Source organism: Erpetoichthys calabaricus, chromosome 2, assembly GCF_900747795.2.
Source record: "Erpetoichthys calabaricus chromosome 2, fErpCal1.3, whole genome shotgun sequence".
NCBI classification, from domain to species: Eukaryota; Metazoa; Chordata; class Cladistia; order Polypteriformes; family Polypteridae; genus Erpetoichthys; species Erpetoichthys calabaricus.
In genome coordinates, this window is record NC_041395.2 from 166,455,106 (window position 1) to 166,476,336 (window position 21,231).

The 21,231-nt window shown below is 37.6% G+C and overlaps 1 protein-coding gene across 3 annotated transcripts in view; it reads left to right on the top strand.

The window, feature by feature from the left end:
* ano7 (anoctamin 7) overlaps positions 1 to 19,151 on the top strand; it is a 117,712-nt gene extending 98,561 nt beyond the window's left edge. For all 3 annotated transcript variants that reach the window (XM_051922882.1, XM_028825716.2, XM_028825717.2), the window contains 6 exons: positions 1,839 to 1,978; positions 8,000 to 8,205; positions 13,930 to 14,057; positions 14,552 to 14,642; positions 14,889 to 15,008; positions 18,927 to 19,151. In XM_051922882.1, coding sequence (XP_051778842.1) covers positions 1,839 to 1,978; positions 8,000 to 8,205; positions 13,930 to 14,057; positions 14,552 to 14,642; positions 14,889 to 15,008; positions 18,927 to 19,073 — 832 coding nt within the window. In that variant the 3' untranslated portion in view covers positions 19,074 to 19,151. The remainder of the gene's footprint in view (positions 1 to 1,838; positions 1,979 to 7,999; positions 8,206 to 13,929; positions 14,058 to 14,551; positions 14,643 to 14,888; positions 15,009 to 18,926) is intronic.
* The last annotated feature ends 2,080 nt before the right edge of the window (positions 19,152 to 21,231 follow it).

The window sequence follows — 21,231 nt, forward strand, 5'->3', positions numbered from 1 at the left end:
GTACAAACTGCACAACAACCAGGTATGTGATTTGAACCCATGACACTGGATCTGTTATGTAGCACCACCATGTCATACAGAAAACAAAACATTCACTGAAACATTAGTGGAGTATAAAGAGGTGTTTGCTTATTGGGAAATGAGGATGCTTTTAGAATACATTGGACCTGTACTGCCAAAATGTGTTGGACTTAACCCCAACAAGGCAAATGCATATGCAGGGGTTAGCTGTGGGCTTTGGAGATTTCTCAGATTCAAGCAGAACATTTCAATAATTTCAAATGAGGCATTTGAGTGTGATTTTAATGGGGTATTTTCATGTTTGTAATGTAAACTGGGAGAATATTATGAGACAAGCATAGCAGTAATCTTTGCCGCTTGTTTTCTCACCCCCAGGTTGTGGTTATGAATCAACCAGTCCTTGGTGGTCTCTTATCAGTTAATCATAGAAACCTTTTGAAAATGTGGTTGCTAATTCTGCTTTAAGAATCCCTTAGAAATTTTATTAAACCCTAAAATAAGTTCAACGTTAGAAACTTTTCACATTGACTTTTTTTTTAATTCAGGATTGCAATCTGGTCTTATTCATGAATTTTTTTTATTTATTTATTTTTACTGCAAGGGGCTACCAAGGAAATTGTTAAACATCAATTCTAAACTGTTAAGAATTACCAAAATGGCTTTCTTTATTGTCTTTTACTCTTTGAAGTCACTTAAACCAAAACAGGGTTTGAGGGTCTGAGTCATGAGCCTGACCAACCATTCTTACTTGCTCACATAAGGTCACCTATTAACTTAACATGCATGACTTCAGAATGTAAGAGATTTTGAGTACTGAAGAGAATCCTACAGGGACTTGAGGAGAATATGCAAGACACTACATAGTCACTGGGGCTTGAATCTGGAACTGTGAGAGTGTGACGCTGAACACTGCACTGCCCTGTCTCTCCCTTATAAACTAAAATTGAATCAAAAATAAATGAACACTAAATACAATAGAAAAAAATATGTCCAATAGTGCACCACAAATAATTTTTAACATTAACATTCCACGAGAAATAAAGGGAAGAACTCATAGGAACATTTTTGTTGATGAAATAAATGTTCTAAACATTCCTCATTTGTTTTTAGTACATAATATTGTTTCAGTAGTAAATGACACACACCCTTCAGTCCTGCCAGCTCTTCCAAACAGTTTATCAAACACAGGTATGCTCTCATGATATGGAGTGCACAGTGTGATAATGAAACATATGACCGTTTTAAAAAAACAAGTTGGGTCATGATATGTTTGTTTGTATTGTTAAATGCTGCTATACTCCAAAATTTAAATATATTAGGTTAAACAACTCTTTTATTCCTGACTTTTCCAGAGTCCTAAAATTAACTAAAAATAATAAAGGAATAAAAAAACTAAATACAATATATATGTCCAATAGTGCACCACAAATAAATTATCTGCAAGATTACCGTTCCAAGGAAAATAAAGAGAAGAAGTCATAGAAACAAGCCCTGAAAACTTCTTCCTATCTCCATAATGGATGGGCTGGAGGTGCCTAAATGATCTCCTAAAATGTATATTTGCATTCATATAACATTAAAGAAAATCTCAGTACCAGATAATTCCTCAGTATTATAAAGTTCTAATCCGTTAGGGCATAGTTAAGCTTAAATAGAACATTCTAAAGCATTTCAATCAAATTACTGTATGTAGCATCAATATCTGATATTCATGACAACCATTTACATTATAAAATGACAAATCAAAAACTCATGCAACACAGTCCGTTGGTATAATGCACAGCCAATATGGATTTGTTTGGTTTTGTGTTCTGCAGAAAGCTCAAAGGCTGGTGGCAAAAGCAGAAAATGAAAACAAGAAAAGGTGGTGAAACTTCTGATGTGTACCTTCAGCCTTGGGAGGCCGATTACCAGCTGCTGGTGTGTGAGGGGCTTTTTGACGAGTACCTAGAGATGGGTGAGTGTGATGGCTTTCTGTACATATCTGGTAGGTACACTTTATGTGAAGTGCACCTGTGTACAGTGTACTTAACAGGTGGTTACCTGAATATCTACAGTCTGACTAGCCATTATCACCTTTTGTTTACTTATACAGTTATTCAGCCAGGCTATACCCGTTTTTAAGGCAAATGAGCAAGTGCACAAAGATAATACCAAGTTACACTATGATTGTGCAGGTAAGGACTGAGTAAGGCACTGTAATAAGGGAGACATTAAAAAAGTTCACATTAATATGAGTAAGTCATCTTGCTGACCTCCATGAGGTCAGTTAATTCTACAGAGTGCATTTTAGTCTCAATTTAGCCAGCCATCTAACTGTTTAATGAACCTCATCATTCCCATTTCAATACAGCAGTTATCTGGAATCATTTAGGCATCATACTAGGGGGCTCCGCCCCCTGCTCGCTTCGCTCGCCAACCCCTGGCGTTGGGGCATGACAAAGAGTGAGATGTATGAATTAGATATAGAATAGTGTGCAGGTTTGGATGATGCCTATAGAAATAAAAAAATAGAGTGTTTGGCATAGAGTAATGTTTATTGGAATATTTCTTTGTATACAACATTAGTAGTAAAAGATGGTGTCTTGTCCTTGAATGAGTCTTCCTTGGCATGGATCATTTATAACTTTAACGTCAGATGAACGTCGAACACGTCAGAAGGCAACATAAAGTTGTCCATGTCCAAAAACGGGTTCAGAGAGGTAGATGCCAAACTTGTCCATGGTTTGTCCTTGTGATTTGTTGATGGTCATGGCAAATGCAGGTTTAATAGGGAACTGTCGGCATTTCAATGTAAAAGGTAATTCTAGGTCAGAACTCGTAAGGTCAATTCTAGGAATGAGAACAGTATTGTTAGCATGTTAGCCTGTTTAGTGTTAAGGTTTCTTAATAGCATGATTATTGTTCCGTTTTTAAAGGGTAAGGTTGTGTTGTTGGTCATCCGGCCGGGTTAATAGTGTTCAAAATATTCTAAGGGGAAATTCAGATGTTCATTGTCGTCATCAGAGTCAACCTTTGTCAGAGCTTAGAAAGAGCCGTGTCTCTCCAGGAAGTAATGAAATGACCTGGTTATTAATGTGATTAACATTAATATTTTTTGGACATAATATAGTGTGTTGTGTTAACCACATATGCGAAAGCAGTATGGGCCATTGCCTTTTGGTGGCCTGATATGTACTCCGGTAGATGCAAAAAGCAAATGAACTATTGTAGGATCTAATGCAGTTCATAAAGTTTTTACTTTCAGGCACATCGTTAGTTAGAAGCTTCTGTAGATATTCAGGATATGAATGTAAAGGAGGCAGTCTAATCTGCCCCTTTTGACAACAACGTGTAAATTCATTATTTGTATTGCCAGTTGTTTCTTCTGTGAAGTTAAGTGATGACAATGATTGCAAATGACATTCATTAATCCCAATGAATTTTCCTCAATAGTGGACTCATTATTGAAGGCGTTGTCAGCCAACTGGCGTAAGCGTTTAGGCAGGTGTCTGGCGTTGATGTCCGCGACGGGCATGTTTTGCTTGTGGCGTTTGAGTGCCGCGTTGTTGCATGTCCATTATTTGTGACGCGCTATGTTGGAGTTTTAATTGATTCGCCTCCGCTTTGCGAAAAGTCCGTTTCAGTCTACGTCGTGCATTGTTTGTATCGAGCCTTGTCCGTTTTTGTATGTCGGTCAGTTGAGCTTTCTGCTTTTGGAGTCTTGCTTGCTTGTTTTCTGGCAGTTCATATGCGCGTTGTACACGTCTGCGTTCATTTATGCTGTCTCTTCACTCCCTTTTTTGTATGTCTGAGACGCGAGCTCTTTCGGTTTGAAATCGTGCTTGTTTCGATGCAGCACTTTGAGACGCGCGCTGTATGCGTCTACGTTCATTGTGTCTGTCCATTTGGGCACGTCTCTGTAACGGGGTTACTTGAGCTTTGTGTTTTTTGATCCGAGACATTTTTTCTCCCGGAGTTTCCGAAGCGCGTTGTATGCGCCGCTGTGTATTTTGTTGTTTCATTCGTGTTCGTGTGTTTGGTCCCGTTATCCGATCCGAATCGTTTGTACCCGTGACCGTGTATTCATGACTTGTTTGTTCCTCAGCATGCGAAATATGGATAAGTAATAAGGAGGATCGCACTCACTGTTAATATGTAGCCCTTTTCTGCAGTTGAACGGTTTAATAGTGCTTTATTGTAAGGAGATCCAACCTATGCTGACACCTATGCTGCCTAGTGTGAAGGTGTTGAGATGACGTATGTTTAATATGGACGTTTCCTTTAGAAATGTGGCTTTGGGTGTCACTTCTTATGATGTGGCGGGGGGGGGGGGGGGGGGGGGGGTGAGGATTGTTGTTGCGGCGAGCGTCTTCTTTCTTTTTGTGTTCCAGGGGCTTGTTGAATCCCCCTCTTTGTGTGTGTCCCGTCCGTTGCTTGTAGGGTGTGTGGGGTGGTTTTGTGTTCTTTTTTTTTTTGTGTTCCAGGGGCTTGTTGAATCCCCCTCTTGGTGTGTGTCCCGTCCGGTGCCTATAGGGGGTGGGGGGGTGCCTTGCTGTTGTGCGCGAGCGTCTTCTTTTTTTTTGTGTGCTAGTTTCGTGTGCAATGGGTTTCGTGCGGCGCCTGCGTTTTGACTACTTTTTTCTGTGCCTTTTTCCTTTTTTCTGTGCTCGCGGCGCCTCATTTCTTTGACTCCTTTTTTTCTGTGCTCACTCCTTTTTTCTGTGGTCTTGTCCGCCTCTCGCGGCCCCTCATCCGCCTCTCGCGGCCCCTCATTTCTTGGGGCACCTGCGCAGTACGTCTTTTTGCGGCTACGGCCCATGGCCGGATGTCCCTGCGTCCATCCGGTTTAGCATTCTCGGTTAGTAATATGGATGGCACAAGACAGGAACCCGTCCCAGATGAGCAGTCAGTCAGTTGCAAGAAACAATTGCATAAAAACCCATGCTTTTTCATATTGGCCTGACAGAGTAAGCAAACTAATGCAGGAATAGTTGCCAGGCTGGACATCAAACCCAACTTACTGGTGGTAAGGCAACATTACCATTCAGATGCCCAATGCAGCTAGTGATATATTCAGAAAAAGGCAATGGATTGTTACAAAAAAACATAAGGATAGCCAATTAATCCATGAACACGACACCGCATATTCTTATACAGTATGTAGCTAATTACAAAATAAGGTATTTTGTTTGCTTTATCAGGCATTTTCTATTTTTTTCTAGGATAACATGGTGACACAGTGGGTGGTGCTGCCATCTTTCATTTCCATTGTGTATATTGCATATATTATGTATACAGTAAATATTACATCCATATAGTGCAATAACACAATCACTGTGAAACGATGTGTAATATTTTCTTTCATATGTTATTTCACCCACTGACTGGCTTACATTTATATATGTCTTTTGTATTTATTGTTTGTACTGTGCTGCCTTGTGCTGTCTTACGCTGTCTTACCTACTTTCTGTGTAGAAGTGAAATGTTTGTAATGTCTCTATGTTGTCTTGCATGCACTTGTCTTTTATGCACCTGTCTTTTATGTCTGCACATTGAGCCTGGAGAAACGCAATTTTGTGCAGCTGTGCATCCGTTGTTGTACTGTTGTATGGTATGAACGACAATAAAGTTCACTTACTTACTTAGTTCCAAGAACCAGAACTTAAATCCTGGCCCAGTCCCTCTCTCTCTGGAGTTTATATAGACTCCCTGTGCTTGTATGGGTTTTCTCCTAGAATTAATTTTTTATTTCTGACATCCCAACAGTGTGCAATCTAAATTATAATTTTATACATTTGTATGGTCATTTTTGTCTACTTTGGAACTGCCGTTGCTTACTTGGCCTGGGTATGTATGTGTGTGTGTTTTCAACCTGCTATGGTCTTGCTATCCTGCTGATTATTTGTTGCTTTTTGTGGTAGGCTCCAACTCACCCAAGAACTAGCCCTAGATAAGTGGGTTATGAAATAGATGGATGGTTTATTTTGTACAAAAGATTTATTTAACTTTGTTAGAAATATTTTCTGCTGTTTAGATGCCATTTTGTTTTTTGTGGGTGCTGCCATTTCACAAGCCCTGTTGAGAAAACATGGTTCTCAGTTGCCCATGGGCGTTCTGAGGTTGCAGCATCTGATGTTAATTACATGACAGGTTAAAGGTTAATTCTGATTTTGTGGATAACTTTCTAAAAACACTTACTGTGATTCTTTCTTTTTATTATCTCAAGCATACAACTTTTTGGCAATTAGCAATGTCTTTGAGTTTAATTTCCGGGTTCTGCTTCTGGCTTGGCAAAAGTATGGTTTGATTTCTAGTTTTGATCTCTGCTTCTGTTTTTGACTACAGCTTATTTTCTAGTTCATTTCTTTTAAAATACTGTCTCCACAATTGAGCCAATATAGACTGTCACACAATCTATTAAAGAGTATGAGAGAAATAAAAAAGAAGGCTTAGCTGCTAAGCAATTATAGACTATCATGAAGCCCAAATGACAGCAGACCCTCCAATGATCTACGGTATTTGTTCCATAGTTGAATTTGTATAGGTTGAATTGTTTTTAGGCAGGCCATGAGTTGCTCAAATACCCTAATTTTGAAATACAGCATGTCAAGCTGACAAGGTTAATGCCATGTCACTAGTAACATGGTCCTGACCTTCAGAAAATACCACAGAAGAGTAGTGATCACAGCAAAACCACCTCCAAGATGGTACTACATTGACATCACTGTAATAAAGATTAAAAATAAGTCAAAAAATGCTCCAGAACTTCCTCAAATGATATAAAGAGTAAAGTTCTGCATAAAAAAAATAATTCCCATTAATTCTCGGATATATATCTGCTGAATTACAAGGTTATTACATTAAAGAAATTGCTTGTTCAGTTTGTGGAATCGATTCAGGACATTCCCAGCTTTTAGGCATGAGGTATTGGAATTATTCTGCAGAACAATCACAGTATGGCATATGATCCACCTAATTAATAACAATGTTCATAAATCATGAGGTATTCAAATATTGCTCTGCTCAGATCAATGAAGCCAGTGTAGGCCACTTAAGCAAACCAGCATACCCTGCAAGATGGATCTATGGCCTGCTAACCTTTCTACCAGAACAAATTGTGGGAATTTTTGACATGACCAGTTTAATCAGATGCTAGCTGATTGACTAATAGTTTGGCCATATGTGGTGCCAGTGTATACAAGCCCCTTTCATCAGAAGTCTATTTTTGTGCCACAGAATTGCCTTTGATGGGATATTTTTTGGGTGGTGGCAAGCCCATACTCTATGCACCTAGATAGAGATAGATAGATAGATAGATAGATAGATACTTTATTAATCCCAAGGGGAAATTCACCTATGGCACAGTCATCCATTAAAAACCACAAAAAGGGTCTGTGGAACATTTAAAGTGATATAACCCTTCAACTTGCATGTTGTCCATTTTAATTGTATACTCAGACATGATCGAGTGGTACTTACTTATCTGCTTTAAGTAGCATATGATGTTGTCTGTAATTGCAAAGTCAGTTACATCGGGGCAAATGGACCTAGCGAAGTGCCACTCTGCATAAGACTTCATGTTATATTGTAACTGTTACATATATATGGACTATTTCTCTAACCCCAATAGATACGTAGAAGTAACTTTCCCAAAAGCATCTCTTTCTTTCTCTTCATTTTTCCTTTTAATTTGGATACACAAAAACAGATGATCAGTTGCTAACTTACTATAAAGAACATCTATTAAAATATAACAGAACTCTAATCCCAGAAAGATGACAAATATGAATGAAATACAAACCCAAAACTAAGTAAGTAAATGTTTAGTAATGCCAAATGAGCAAAACCTTCTTCACGCTACAACTTTCCATTTTTCCACATATTGCAAGGTATTTATGTATCTTAATTTCACTTTACTGTATTTGTGATTATTGTATAACACATTGATCTAATTTAAAAGAATACATGAAATTAATTTTTTTCTCATTGCTTTTAGTTTTACAGTTTGGTTTCATTACCATTTTTGTTGCTGCTTGCCCCATCGCTCCTTTGTTTGCTCTTCTAAATAACTGGGTTGAAATTAGACTGGATGCACAGAAATTTGTTTGTGAATATCGACGACCTGTGGTGGAAAGAGCCCAGAGCATTGGAATTTGGTTCCAGATCTTGGAGGTCATCACTTACCTCGCTGTCATCAGCAATGTAAGAACTCACCAACTCAGACTTCTTCATAGCCTATTTATGAACTTAATATGAGATGTAAAAAAAAATATATATATAAAATAGATGTATATAAAATATATTTGTATTAGAAGGTATCGGATGTCGGAATATGACTGAGAGCCACCATAACAGTCCAATGGGATTATTTGAAGCTAGAAATGTTTAAAGACAAACTGAATATGAAAAAAACCAAAAAAAATGTCTGGTGTAATCATAATACTATATTTATATATATATTCATCCCCCTTAACCCAAAATAGTTAATAATTAAAACTGAAATACAAAATCAGTAATGGGCAGCACGGTGGCGCAGTGGTAGCGCTGCTGCCTCGCAGTTAGGAGACCTGGGTTCGCTTCCCGGGTCCTCCCTGCGTGGAGTTTGCATGCTCTCCCTGTGTCTGCGTGGGTTTCCTCCGGGCGCTCTGGTTTCCTCCCACAGTCCAAAGACATGCAGGTTAGGTGGATTGGTGATTCTAAATTGGCCCTAGTGTGTGCTTGGTGTGTTTGTGTGTGTCCTGCGGTGGGTTGGCACCTTGCCCGGGATTGGTTCCTGCTTTGTGCCCTGTGTTGGCTGGGATTGGCTCCAGCAGACCCCCGTGACCCTGTGCTCGGATTCAGCGGGTTGGAAAATGGATGGATGGAAAATCAGTAATGGTCAATGAGTAAAACCTCAGGTTCACCCAAAGCCATTAACCTTTGCAAAATCATTTGCTGTAGTGTGAAATTTGATTAAATCCCTAACTAATAACAATCCACTTTACGAACTTTGGTTTAAATATAGCTTCTGACCCTAAAGCAGATGTGAGGGAGGAGCACTTCTTTATAAGTGATGATGACAGTAGTGTAGATTCATCTTCATCAGAGACCAAAAACGACAGTTTACATTATCTAAAAATATTAGAGACTAATATAGTTTTATAACATTTTTAGACTTGCTCTGAGAGATAGTATTGTCTTATTTTTGTTATATTTTATTCGGCAATATAAAGCCAAGTGAAGTACACAATAGAAAAGTCCAGAGTACCAAAACAGGTTTAACTACTTGTTATTATTTTCACCTCAAATGGGAAGAGCAATCCACACAGCACTTTCTCAAATATAAAGGCATCCCTTAAAAATTAAATTGAATTATTTATTAATCAAATACATCCATTCATTATCCAACCCGCTATATCCTAACTGCAGGGTCACTGGGTCTGCTGGAGCCAATCCCAGCCAACATAGGGCACAAGGCAGAAAACAAACCCCGGGCAGGGCGCCAGCCCACTGCAGTAATCAAATACAGAATAATCTAATGAAGAATTACCATTCAAACTAAATAAGAAAAATTTACAATTAACAAAAGAGAGGATTTAACTACGAAAATAAAGAAGAATAATTCACTAATGGAACATACCGGAATAAGAAGAATGCATTAATAAAGGAGCCAAAAAAAAAAGCCAAACTGTAAATCCAGAAAGCTATAAGCAAGGAAGGCAGGGGAAAGAACCTAAAAAGAGCTAATATTCCTAAACTCTAAATGTGTACAGGAATAAATTAAACTAAACTTTAGTAAAAAGTTCAAACCTTATAAAACATAAATTAAAGAGAGCTTTAAGGAAAAACTTAGTGTCCATAAATTGTCAAGCTTTTTTCAAATAAAACACTTTTCAAAAAGCATCTTAAGACAGAGTGTCTAAAGCAAGCTAATGCCTCGGCAAGGGAAAAGTGAGAGTCGTAAAAGCTCCTCTCTGGTAATTGCAGCCCTAGTGACAGCAGCCCACACCCTGCAGCACATAATCGAGGGTAACAAACTACATAAAATTAAGAATACAAATTATTAACACTTTTTACTGTAATTTTTTATGCCAATGGCCTTATTTCTTGACAGTTGCTATGTCAGTTGCTAATAAGTGACCAGATGCTATTATTTTGCACTCTGCAGCTATAAAAATGGCAGTTCCTGAGTTGAAGTATCCTATCTGAGAATTAAAAAAATGTTAAACAAAACCCTCACTTTTGGTTTTGGATTTGGTTGTTTTGAGACACTGAATTATGCTGTTACTTCACTTATTTTCTCTCATCAATGGTGGGAACCTTGCATTGTACATAATAATTGTGGCTTTTTTTCATTTGCTTTTTAACAGCTAATAATTACAAACACTCACTTCCTTTTGGCAAAAAGCCACCACTGGTATTTTGCCCAAAGTGCAACAAAAATGAAGCAAGGGTCTGAACCAGAAGCACAAAAACCCACCAATTACCAAAACCAAAAACCGCAAAACAAGAACAAGGTCAAAATGGTGTTGCAAAAAAAAAAAAAAAAACAGCTCAAATTAAAAATGAACTTTATAACAAAGCGATGACTTGAAAAACAAACAATTCCATCCAACCCCTTTAAAGGTAGGCAACTGAATATTAGAACCAGAAAATAACATGTAAATAATTTATAAAAATCCCCAACAGTCTTTAGCAGTATTTGGCATTATTGTATTAAACGTTTTAGAAAATGACTACTTTCTTTAGGGCTTCATAATTTCTTTAATTTTAATTGTGGCCTTTAAATAGGAAATACTGTTCAGTTTTTGGAAAATGGTTGACTTCTTCCTGTGATGATTCAAAGTGGATCAGTAGATTGAATGTATAAACTTGATCCTCTCACCAATATAGTTTTGCAGTAAGTCATGATATCAGACTTACACCTGCCACTGTCTAAAAAATGGTAAATGCACCTTGAGAATGGGGAAGGTGCTATATAAATAACATGTATTATTAAATTTATTATTATTAAATGAATGAAGAATATGTAAATAAGGATCTAAATGCAGGTTACCTCAGAAGCACAAAACTTAAACAGAACCACCCTACAACTAGAGAACAAGCACTACCTTATCTTCCTTTCTTGTATACTCTTTTCGTGGGCCAATTTTCATTGATTTTAGTATAGTCTTTATTGTGTTCCTTAATCAGTCAGCATTCTAGTCTATCTGAACTTATGTATATAGCAGTGATTACATCTGAATCTCATGATATTTTCAGGTATTTTTATATCATTCAGGTATGCTTACGAAATTGAAGGGAAGGCATCTAAAAAGTGGTAATCCTCATTTCTGTGCTTTTAGTAGATCAAGGTGACATATACTAAAAACATTGACTAACAGTTATTCAATCAACAAAAATCAGCAAAAATACAATGCTATGGGAAAGAAAATATGTATACCTCTGACTGCAGTATCTGGCCACTGCTTCAATTTCTGCCCATGCTACCATACGTAAATGCTTCAACAATGTGCTGCCTGAGAGCATTTTTGCATCTATTAGCCATTCCATAACTGTTCATTTCTTCATTTTTGATCCATTCTGTTCTAAATCTTCATGATTCATATTGATTAAATTCAGATTTTTTTAACATTCTGCTTAAGTATTGTTTGAATATATTGCAAAATTCATGTTCGACTTGGTTACACCTCAATGTACACTTAATAAAATAATGGGCTGATGACAAACTAGTATTGGTTCCAGCCTTGTGACTGACATTGCCACAATAGATTGCAATCTCCATCTGACCCTGAACTGGACAAAGCAGTATAGAAAATGGACAGACAGAGGAGATATGTGTGTTTTAAAGGTGGCGTTTGGTTTGTGCCACTAATGATGTCTGGATTTATGACAAAATCTCTAGAAGAAAACATAATTTACTTGATTTTTTTTTTTTTTTTTGTATATGTGATATATGTGTCCATCTTCCTTTACCTCTTATGAATTGTCTATCAGTTACTAGACAAAACACCTTGACTTTGAATGTGGTAATATATGTCTTTAGAATCTTTGATTTTTAACCTGAAATTCTTAGAGATTCCTCAGGGCATCTTTTGTTGAAATGAAAGTGATAGTTGAAGATTGCCAGGGAACTTTTTCGATCAGTTGACAATCCATCATATTTTGCAATAACCAACTATTCTAACTTCTGTAACACGACAGTCTGTTTATTTTTTCTGAAAAGCTCTGATAATCTCTGTTTAATATGTTATCATAATCACAACCAAAGTAGATTAAGTTTTCCATTTTTATGTAAAATTGGGCTCTTCAACCTATTCTCTGTGAGGCTGCAGAACCTAATTTTATGCACTTGATACAAACATACAGTCATAGTAAGAAATAAGCTAGAGTTTGCAAGTATTCATTTAACAGAAATGCAGCTTCCTGAGCTAAGAATACACACAAAGTGCAGGGATCTAGAACTACCTGCTAGATGAGTTTACTCTGCTGATTATATTGAGCATCTGCTGTCCACATATTCATTTATGAAGTATTAAAAGATTCAAATCTCTTACTTAATGGCACTTTGCCTAAATATCAGAGCATATCCAAATTTTTAAATCCTGGTCTTCAGGAGTGTCTTACTATACTGTTTTTTATTTCAACTAATTTATTAACCAGAGACAGTTTAATTCTGCTTTAAATGGATGGTTTAGTTCTGCTGTCAGTCTGAGGAGTTAGGAATGCACTGCAGCATAAATCTGTTATTAATAAATGCAGAAAAATGCTTTTTCAGGTCTTTGGTTAGAAGACTGTGGTACTGTACCTGTTGAAGACAGGTCATATCAAATATTTTACATTATTCTATCACTTGTTCTATGTGTACTTTCAGTGCCTTAAATCCATATTTGCATGTGTCTGAACCTCTGTTCAGTGGCGCCTCTTTTCTTGATTGTGTTCCCGTAAAGCCTGCTTCTCAGACTCTGCCACTATTTTCAAGGTGCCTTTCTCACGTCCTGTGTGGTTCTATATCTTCCATCTTTGAAGATGATTCTCTTAGCGTGCGTCTTCACTCCTTGTGCGTCTCACACTTGTGCTTCCTCTTTCATCCTGTCACCAAAGCCAACCTGACCAATCAGATTCTTCAGACGGACTGAACACACAAACTTTAAGTGTTTTATTATATAGTAGATTTGTTTCCAAATAGCAGTAAAAGAACAATGTTCTGACATGGCCATAACTACAGGTAATAATGCATCCTGCTGAGGAGGATAACACAGTTCTGTGTTATCATGTAGTTTAGTGTGGTCAACATCAAGTTTAAAAGGAGCAAAAATATACCAATCATTTTCTCTACAGATGCTCCTGTCCTTTATTAAATGGACAAATTCCTTAGTAAACTATGTATTTCTTTCTCTAAAGGTGTATGAATAAATAAGCTACTCATTTAAAAATGGAGATCAGGCCAGGATTAGCATTGACTAAGATACTGAGTGTAGCCAAAAGCACCAGCACTTGAAAAATGAAAACACCTGGATGCCATGCTTCAGGGCCACTAACATACATGATATAATTGAGAAGTGAAGTTACCATCTGTTGGCATTCAGATCTCTTTTGAGCTGAACAGGATAAGTTGAGCTTCAGTCACTAAGTTGTGCCAACTAATTGAACCGATAATAAAACCATCTGTGCTCACAGTTTTGCCCGATATCATGTAAGTTGCAAATATACCTTATTAACTTTGGAACATGCGTGAATTATCGCTATATAACTTTGGTGTTTATAACAATACATTTTTTGACTAAAAATTCCTGTAAAAAGTAGCCTGTAAATATATGTTTATTTACCTGTATGTAATCTTTCACGAGCTTCCCATTTGCAAAGTGGCAAAGAAAACAAGAACAATTAATTCTAGAACTACTTTGCTGTGGATTGTTAATTGTTACATTTTGTGTTTCTGACAAGGCTTTTCTGATTGCATTCACATCTGACTTCCTGCCACGTCTCTATTACCGCTACAACAACAATGGTAGCCTTCATGGATACATCAACTTTACTCTCGCCTATGCCTCCCAGGAGCATGTTATGTGCAGGTAGGTGCCTATAAGCACCTCAGTTCTGTAACTGCATACTCGGTGCTGAACTTGCATACTTTGAACATTTGTATGTCTCAATATTTTTGTTAATTGCTGATTTTTTTTCTGTTTGAATGTAATTTGTTAATTTTTGACTTGTAGCTGCTTGTATGGTTGTGCTCCTCGTTATTCCACTCTCTTGTCATTTCATGTTATTTCTCCATAAAGCCTTCATTCTACCTTATTCTGCTGCCTTAATTTGCCTTGTCTCTCCAGATACAGAAAAATGATTTTGTTCTCCTCTTCTTTCTGCTGAACTCTGTAGGGTGAGAGTCCCCTTAACTGTCTACTGCCCATGCCTACTTATGAACCACACCTTGTGTTGTGTTGGATGCAGTGATATAACAAGCTTTGCAATTCATCATTATAATGTCTTAAATATGGCCAGACTTCCTCTTAGAATTTAAAGCACTATCACCAAATACAGTTTTTTTTTTCTGTTTGTTGAACAGGTACAGGGAATACAGAGATCTGAATGGAAACCACTCTCCAACTTTTTTCAACCTGCTGGCAATTCGGCTTGGATTTGTTATCATTTTTGAGGTAATGGCTAAAAAAGTGCCAGTTGCAGTCATTCTAAGAAATGCCTCAATCAAGGTCATTTTAAATAATTTTCATTTTCATGTCATTTTTGGAGCCTTTTATTTTCCTTTCCAGTTCTCAGCTTCTGTATTACTGAAGGAAATAAATATTTCATTATTTATTAAAAACCAAGTTGTTAGGACTTTTAATTTGTTTCCATTTTTTTCTTTAGTTCATGGAGCATGTCCTGTATTTTAATGTTTCTAGCATGTTGTATTTTTCATTGGACGGATGATTGACCTACTGGTACCAGACATACCAGAAGAAGTGGAGATCAAGGTGAAAAGAGAACATTACATGGCCAAGGAAGCACTGGCCGAGAATCAGGTATAAACTACAAAAATATGTGCAGTACCGTGCCTCCAATTACATTATACGGCCAAAGGTTTGAGGATTCAGTGACCACTGGGGGCACATTATGGCCCCGAACACCAGACACAGGTCCAAGTTAAAATAAAGTTATTTTAATTTATAGCAGTACGTTAAAAGGTTTCTAGGTCTGTTACTGTACAATACCAAATATTTATCTGTCTCCATCCACTACTTCTTAGCAAGTGTTGTCCTCCTCCTGCTGACTCTGACTCCACGAATGTGGTGAGACGGCTCCTTTTTTGCTGGACCTGGAGTATTTCTGGTGTCACAGCATTGCATGAAGGAAGCACCTCTGGGCCATATGGAAGCTGTACCAAAACAGAGAGGTTTTTTTCCCAGCTGTGCCCTCCAGCAGCACCCAATTAACCTGACAGGGTTTCTTTTCTGAACAACACTTCTGTGGGTGTCCACACTGGGTCCAGCACAGAGGGGCACTGCCACCTCTGGTATGGAGGGGTGAACTGTTCTTGATACCAATTGTTGTCCAGTCCGTCCATTATGTTTTAACCCTGACTGGGATATGAATTGAGGACCTTCACAGCTAGGTTACAACTCCATCCATACTGCCCTTCCATTACGGCCTACCAGCCAGGCAAGTAATCACCCTCAGTCCCAGCTGGGATGCCAGTCTATCCTCTATGGCATTCACAATACCTGAACATCACATATGTATGAACTTGTTGGACATCCCATTCCAAAGCCATTGGTATTAATATGGATGTGGCCCACCCTTTGCAGCTATAACAACCTATACTTCCACAAGACATTGGAGTGTGTCTGTGGGAACCTGTGCCCATTCAGCCAAAACAGCATTTGTGAGCTCAGGTACTGATTTTGTATGAGACCTAGCTTGCAACTGGCATTTTAATTCATCCCAAAGGTCTTCAATAGGGTTGAGATCTGAGCTCTGTGTAGGCCACTCAAGTTCCTCCACACAAAAACTTGTCAGAGTAGGTCTTTTTGGACCTGGCTTTGTGAGCAGAAGCACAGTCGTCCTGGAACAGAAAAGGTCCTTCCCTAAACTGTTCCCACAAACTTGAAAGAGCACAATTATCTAATTTGTCTTTGCTGTAGCTTTAACAGCACCCTTCACCGGAACCAAGGGGCCTAGCCCAAATCCTAAAAAACAGTCCCAGATCACTATCCCTCTTCACTAAACTTTACAGTAGGTACTATGCAGTCCAAAAGTTAGTTCTGCTCACTCCAGAGAACATATTTCCACTGGTCCATAGTCTAATGGTGGTGTGCTTTACAACACTCCAGCTGACAAGTGGCTTTGATGAAGTTCCCGACATACAGTTCTTGTGCTGATGTTGTTTTCAGAGGCAGTTTCGAAGTTGTCATGAGTGATGCAACACAGGATAGGTGTGCTATGCCATTCAGCATTTAGCGGCCCTATTCTGTGAGTTTGCATGGTCTTTCTTGCTCCTAGATTTTTCCACTTCACTTAAAGGTGACCAGGGCAGCTATAGCAGAGCAGAAATTTCACATATGGACTTGTTGCAAAGGCGGCATCCTATGACAGGTCCATGTTTAAAGTATTTCGGCCATATTGTAACAAATCGGCTCCAATACATAGAAATGGGCCAATTGCTACTGTTCACCTTTCTAACTATAAGGTGGCCAATACCTCTTCCTGAAGAGCCCCGCTGTATGTCCCCTTTTTGAGACAACCAGCTCTAAACAGGTTTAGTGAATATATATAGTATGTGCAAAAAGATAGTTACCTGTATAAGGCAATTTCAGTAAGCTGGAAGAAATATATTACACCAGCGGTTCTCAAACTGTGAAGTAACAAAAAAGGGGGCATGAATGTTACCATATGTGGCGTAATTTTGCTATTCGTAGGGAAATTTTAAACTTGTAGCGGTGTATCGGCAGTAAAATATATAGGAATACATTTTATTAGGGTTTCAAAAAAACATTAGGGGGGCACGATTAAAACTTATGAAAACTCGGGTCGCAAATACTTAAAGGTTGAGAAACGCTGTATTACACAAAAAAGACATGAAGATGAAAAACTGCAATTATCCCTCTCCCCCAACACACAATAACCCCCATAAGTGTAAATGAAAATACATACAGTAGAAACCCCCCCCCCCCCCCCCCCCCCCCCCCCCCGAATTCCAAAGTTTGCACACTAGTCTAGAGTTCAAGTCGACTATTTATAACAGGTGAATGAATTGTAGATTCCGGCTGACCCAAAGAGGTTGAAGTCTTAAATGTAAAATGATTCATAGTCAGTAGTGCGCCATTATATAAAAGGACTTTACGAGCTCACCCAAGTCCGCTAGTTGTGATGGAATGCAGGATTCAGTTCCTGGAGAGATTTGCTGACCTTTCGCCTATCTACACAAGACTTTTGAAGCTACAGAATCTTTTTCATGGCCAATGCAGATTCTAATCAGTTAATTAGTTCTTTTCCTGTCTTGTCTCCCCATTTGCTGTTTTTCTTCTCCTTTTGAAAAAAAGGCACAATTTATGCAGATTCCTTCTAAAAACCAGATGTCCTGCCTTTTATGGGTGCCGCTGTCCATCACCTGACTATTTCTAACACAGAATGTATGGGCTGTCTTAATGCCTGCACAAGCAGACCAGACAGACAGTGAAAAACACTTGACATTTTCTATGTGGTGGCGCTATAATATACTGTATATCTTCTAGATACTGTAATTTCAAAATTTTTTTTGCTGATTTCTTTTGAGATTAAGCAGTAGAGACTCAAAATACAAAAGTTATCTTTTAAAATGTAGATTATCTTTACATTATTCTTTAGTGAATAATGTATTTATTATTCATCTGCAACTATTAAAGTTAGTAAAAGAGATTAGCCAACCAATCAGAGCTTCATTAAGTAAGTTGCCAAGAGATGAAATGTTACCCACGCAGGTTGAGTTTTCACAGAACCAGGAAAAAGACTATCTTTGCCTTTATTTTCATTTGTCTTAGCTTTGGCAAGGGTTATCACATAATATTTCAAAACCCATTTATTTAAATTTGGGGTCACAGAATGCCAAGAGCCTGTCCCGGCAACATTGTGTACAAGACCAGAACCACACCTGTGCTGAGCACCAGTCTATCAGGGGGCCCACTCATATGCACATATCCAATTTAGAGTTGAAAATGAACCTAACACAAGTCTATAGGATGTGGCTTGAAAACACCGAGAAAAACACCCACATGGGTACAGGGAGAAAAATTTAGAAGTTAGTGTTGCTTTACCGCAAACCCAGTATGCTCAGCTTCAGTCAAGAGCATGCCGACTATTTGTGGAGAAATATTTTTACTTATGCATAACATTGACCATATTCAGAAGTTATTAATATACTGTATAACAACTGGACAGAAACATAATGTGCTGAATAAATTAAAAACTTAATATTAAAAGGTCTTTTTCCAAATATAATTAATATCTTGTGCAAGAATAAACTATTTTAGATAAATTGTGTTCAGAGGGCTGACATTTATTTAATTAACGGTCTGAGCTGTAGAGAGGAAATGGACTCATTTGAACTTGCAATAATGCAATATCCAAAGCCTTTTCAAGGTGTTGTGATTAGGCTGCAGTCGGGATATTCTAGTTTATTGTCATGGTGGAAGTGAGTTTATTGTTATAATTCTTCTTAAACTTAGGAAGCATTTATAAAGCAGGTATATTATTGTAAGTTCCTACTAGTGTTTCTGAAGAGAAGTGGCAGCAGAACACTTAAGGACATATTGGTTTCAGTATAGGTTTCAGTATAAAGGGTACATTTGTAAAAATGTTATAGTAATAAAACATTAGACTTAGCTGTCAGGTTAGTCTTGAGTTACATTTATATCTGGAAATATCATACACTGTATTTGTGATAACCTTTTTTTGCTGTTTTTTAGGCCTTGGGGGCGGCTCTCCTTGACGAAACAGATGCCCAACCTGAAGTCAAAATTAGAAGTGAAGAGAAACAGAAAGATGACTTGGCTGATTATGGATTGCAGTCTATAATCCCACAAGACCAGAAATTACCACCATCACAATCCTGACATTCCAAAGATTAACCGCCTGACAAGCTGTCCTTTGCTAGCATTTTATATGTGTCCTTGAAACATGTGAACAACACTTCCAGCATTAAAACACCTTAGATATGTTAGCCCAAAATCTGCTCCATTAGCCAATCAGTTTTTACATTTTTCCATAAAAGTGATACTGACATACCTGCATACAAAAAGAGATTATTTATAATAATATTACTGATTCTCTAAAAAAAATATGTGGTCTTTAGCCTTTTGATGGACTGGAATCCTGTTCAGTAGTAACTTATGCTTTGTGTCCAGTCCTGGCTGGATAAACTTTGACTCTGTAATCATGAACTGTTAAAACAAACAAAAAAAAAAAGTAAAAAATGAATGCCTGAATGGAAACTGGTATTATTGACTCTCACTATTAATTCACAAAAAAAAGAAAGAAACTCATCATTAACAGTGAGGCCAGTTGTGTGCATAATTCAACCAGGAATCTGACAATGTGCCAACATCCTCGCTTCTCCATTATTAAAGGGTGAATGTGCAAATCAAAAGAGGTTTTGATAAAGCCAGATGAGATTTATTTTCAGTGCAGAGTACAATACAGGGAAGAAAATAAACGTAAGAATTACATTTAAACATGCATTGCCAAGCGCACTCTTTTCATCGATTTTCTCTCTCTCTCTCTGCAGTAGGAGAGAGATGTTTATGTAAGTTAGGCTATTAACCTACTTGGCATTAACATCTAGTGTCTCTCTTTCTCAGAATTCCATGTAAAAATGCTTAACACCAAGTGTCTCTATTGGATTAAGATGTTACAATCTGGTGTACAGCATTAAGACCAAATAACTCCCAGGACAGTGTTCTGCTGCCATATAGTGGATAACATAACACCATGCTGCAAAAAAGTCATGAATATTTGTAAGTGGAGCAGAATGGAGTGTAAAGCCAGTTTTAGAGGAACTGAACCATTAATTGAATCAAGTGACAATTTTGAGAATGTGAATTGCCATCAGACACTGACATTGTGATACTGATGTATATGGCACTGTATTAGCGAACTGTCATGATATGCCTGTTGAATTCATCTTGTGAAGCTTCAGTGTAGTAAAAAGGCCAAATGATTGATCAAGTTGAAGGACAAGGAAAACATTAGCCTCCTAAGCTCTGTTCACAATGCAGCAACTGTCACTGTTCTTCCCAGGGTATATGTGGAAGTCACAAAGCCTTGCTCTGTTTTAGCCTACAATAGCTTAATAGGCAGCATTGATCATGTGGAAAAGGCACTGACATTCTGCCCTCTCATGCGCAAGCAACAGAAACAATATTATAAGAAAAGTGTGCAATGAAACATACTTTTACTGTCCTGACTGCAGCACTGGTAAGTGTTTCAAAACATATTACACAAAGGACATGTACTAGATCTTCATCAATATAGTAGTGGACACTAGACATACCTTTGCTTTTCATTTTCTTGATGAGAAAATATTCAATGTTTCTGGCTCATTTTTCCAGGAGTAAACATAACTCTAAGGTGGTTAAAGCTACTAGTAGTAATAAGCTGGCAATGTAGTGTGTTTATTAAGGCTATAGACTTAAACTGTGAGTTTAAGTCATATATAAGAAGTAATAATAACTTTATTAAAATAAGGCTAATTAACAATGAAGGAAACTATAACAAAACCTTTAGACAAAATAAATCTTTAATGCCAACAGTCATAATAAAAATGTGTCCTGCATTAACTTGCTGGCCAAACTGTCCCTGAAGATTTTATGCATTACTATAGTGCAAAATTTAGTAGCACTATAGATACTTACACTAGTTGTATTGTTCTTTGGAATTTTCATAGGCCAGCATCTTGATCACAAAGTATGTCATATATAAATAGGTATTAATAAGATCAGTAAACTAAAGAGGTGCTAAGCCATTTACAAATATTTATGTTGACAGGAGAAATTTCAGATTAGCTCAAAGCTTTAACCAGAAGCTAATGAAGTGGTATTATAAGTGGGGTTAGCTAGTACAACAACAACAACATTTATTTATATAGCATGTTTTCATACAAATTATGTATCTTTTTCCTTTGTCTACACAGGTTTAAGCCTGGTACTAATTCCTAAAAGATGTGTGTTCACTGATGATTCCAAAATGGGCTTGTGTGACTGGGCCCTATAAATA